The sequence below is a fragment of the Mandrillus leucophaeus genome, unplaced genomic scaffold, assembly GCF_000951045.1.
Source record: "Mandrillus leucophaeus isolate KB7577 unplaced genomic scaffold, Mleu.le_1.0 Scaffold463, whole genome shotgun sequence".
In the NCBI taxonomy this organism is placed as follows: Eukaryota; Metazoa; Chordata; class Mammalia; order Primates; family Cercopithecidae; genus Mandrillus; species Mandrillus leucophaeus.
Window position 1 is genome coordinate 763441 of NW_012104954.1, and position 1910 is coordinate 765350.

At 48.7% G+C, this 1910-nt stretch overlaps 1 protein-coding gene across 5 annotated transcripts in view; it reads right to left on the minus strand.

Moving 5' to 3' along the window:
• Positions 1-1910, minus strand: part of RNASEH2A (ribonuclease H2, subunit A) — a 13377-nt gene that overhangs the window by 3219 nt on the left and 8248 nt on the right. For 4 of the 5 annotated variants that reach the window (XM_011994921.1, XM_011994919.1, XM_011994918.1 and 1 more), the window contains exons 5-6: positions 482-619; positions 286-373 (exon numbers count right to left, since the gene is read on the minus strand). In XM_011994921.1, the coding sequence (XP_011850311.1) occupies positions 286-373; positions 482-619 (226 nt within the window). Of the gene's footprint in view, positions 1-285; positions 374-477; positions 620-1910 lie in introns of all 5 variants that reach the window. The other variant, XM_011994923.1, reaches the window with a different exon arrangement.

Here is a 1910-nt window from a genome sequence, read left to right on the forward strand (position 1 = left end):
AGCCGGGCGTGGTGGCGCGTGCCTGTAATCCCAGCTACTCGCGAGGCTGACGCAGGAGAATCATTTGAAGCCAGGAGGTGGAGGTTGCGGTGAGATCGCACCATTGCACTCCAGCCTGGGCAGCAAGAGCAAAACTCTGTCTCAAAAAATAAATAAAAATAAAAAATAGAAACAAAAAATAAGCAAAATAAAATGATAAACGACAGAAAGGAAGAAAAGAAAACCTCAGCAGTGTGCTCAGCTCTGGCCATTTCAACATTAGTACCATGGTCACTGTCTGCTCACCATTGGGGTAGCCTGAGCCATAATCAGTATCCGAGTCCTGCAGTTTCTCCACGAACTTCCATTTTTTCACGGCCTGGTCCCGGGCCACCTGTGGGCAAGACAGCCACCTGGAATCTCCCTCCTCCCCCGTGGTGGCCGTGCCTGGCCCTTATATAGTGGGATGCTGGAAGCCGGCCATGGCTAGTAGGGTACTGACCTTGGCACAGATGCTGGCAGCACTAACCACTGGGTAGAGGGCATCTGCTTTGGCCTTGACCGTCACCTCAATCCCGGGAAAACTTTGCTGCAGCCGCGCCTGGTATGTCTCTGGCATCCCTACAGTGTCCACAAACACCTGCCACGGCAACAGACACATATTAATTGAACAAACAATGTACCAATGCTCTAGCCTCACAGCCTTGGCACGTTCTTCCTGCTACCCAGAATCCTCTTCTCACAGCCCGTCCCCAGGCTGGATCAATCAGGGATTTCAACTCAAACATCTCCTCCCAGGCCAGGCAACGTTGTTCATGCTTGTGATCCCAGCACTTTGGGAGGTTGAGGCGGGAGGATCGCCCTGGGAGTTTGAGACCAGGCTTGGCAACACAGTGAGACCCCATCTTTACAAAAACATAAAATAAATACAATAAAATAAAACAAAGAAAAAAAAATCACCTCCTGAAGAGGCTTCCTCTGATCATGCTGCATCTGCTCTATACTTATTTAGCACCTACTGCATGCCAGATACTGTTCTAGGAACTGAGGTGGCAGAAAACACTAGAAAAAAAAGTGGTAGAGTGCGTTGGCACACGCCTGTAATCCCAACACTTTAGGAAGCCAAAGCGGGAGGATCGCTTGAGGGAAGGTGTTCGAGACCAACCTGGACAACATATGGAGACCATGTTTCTACAAAAAATAAAAAATTAGCTAGGTGTAGTGGTGAATAAAGGCTTGAAGGAGGTGAGGAACTAAACCGTGCAGAGATCTGGGGAAGAGGGCTCTAGGTGTGAGAACAGCCAGTACAAAGGCCCTGAGCTGGGACCAGGTCCATGATGCTAGGCCCTTGCACGGGGGTCTATGGCTACAGCACCGAAGAGAGGGGTCAAGAGCTGCCGGGAGAAAGTGGTATCTCCACAGCAGTACTGTTTTCAGAAACCACCTTTATTTTTTGTTTACCAGCTAAACATTTTTCTGCCCAGGCTAGGCCCTGAACCCCCACGGGCAGGTCCCTTGTCTGTCTATGCCAGTTACTGCATCGCCAGCTCTGCATTTGGACCTGATCCTCAGGTCTCTCCTCAGCAAGGCCTACCTTGCTATAATTCCTTTCTTTCTTCTTCTTGTAGAGATGGGGTCTTGCTATGTTGCCCAGGCTAGTCTGGAACTCCTGGCCTCAACCAATTTGCTCACCTCAGCTTCCCAAAGTGCTGGGATTACAGGCATAAGCCACCACACCCAGCATACAATTCCTACGTCGAGGTTATTTTGCCTTGTTATTCTCTCAAAATGGTCCGTTCTTTCACTGACAGCATTCGAGGCAATGCTGATTTATGTTTTTCTCTGGTAATTTAATGTAATTCTCCCCCACTCGACTGTAAATTTTTCTGATTTAATTTCCACTGTGATCAGAAAACTAAATGTTGAGATGT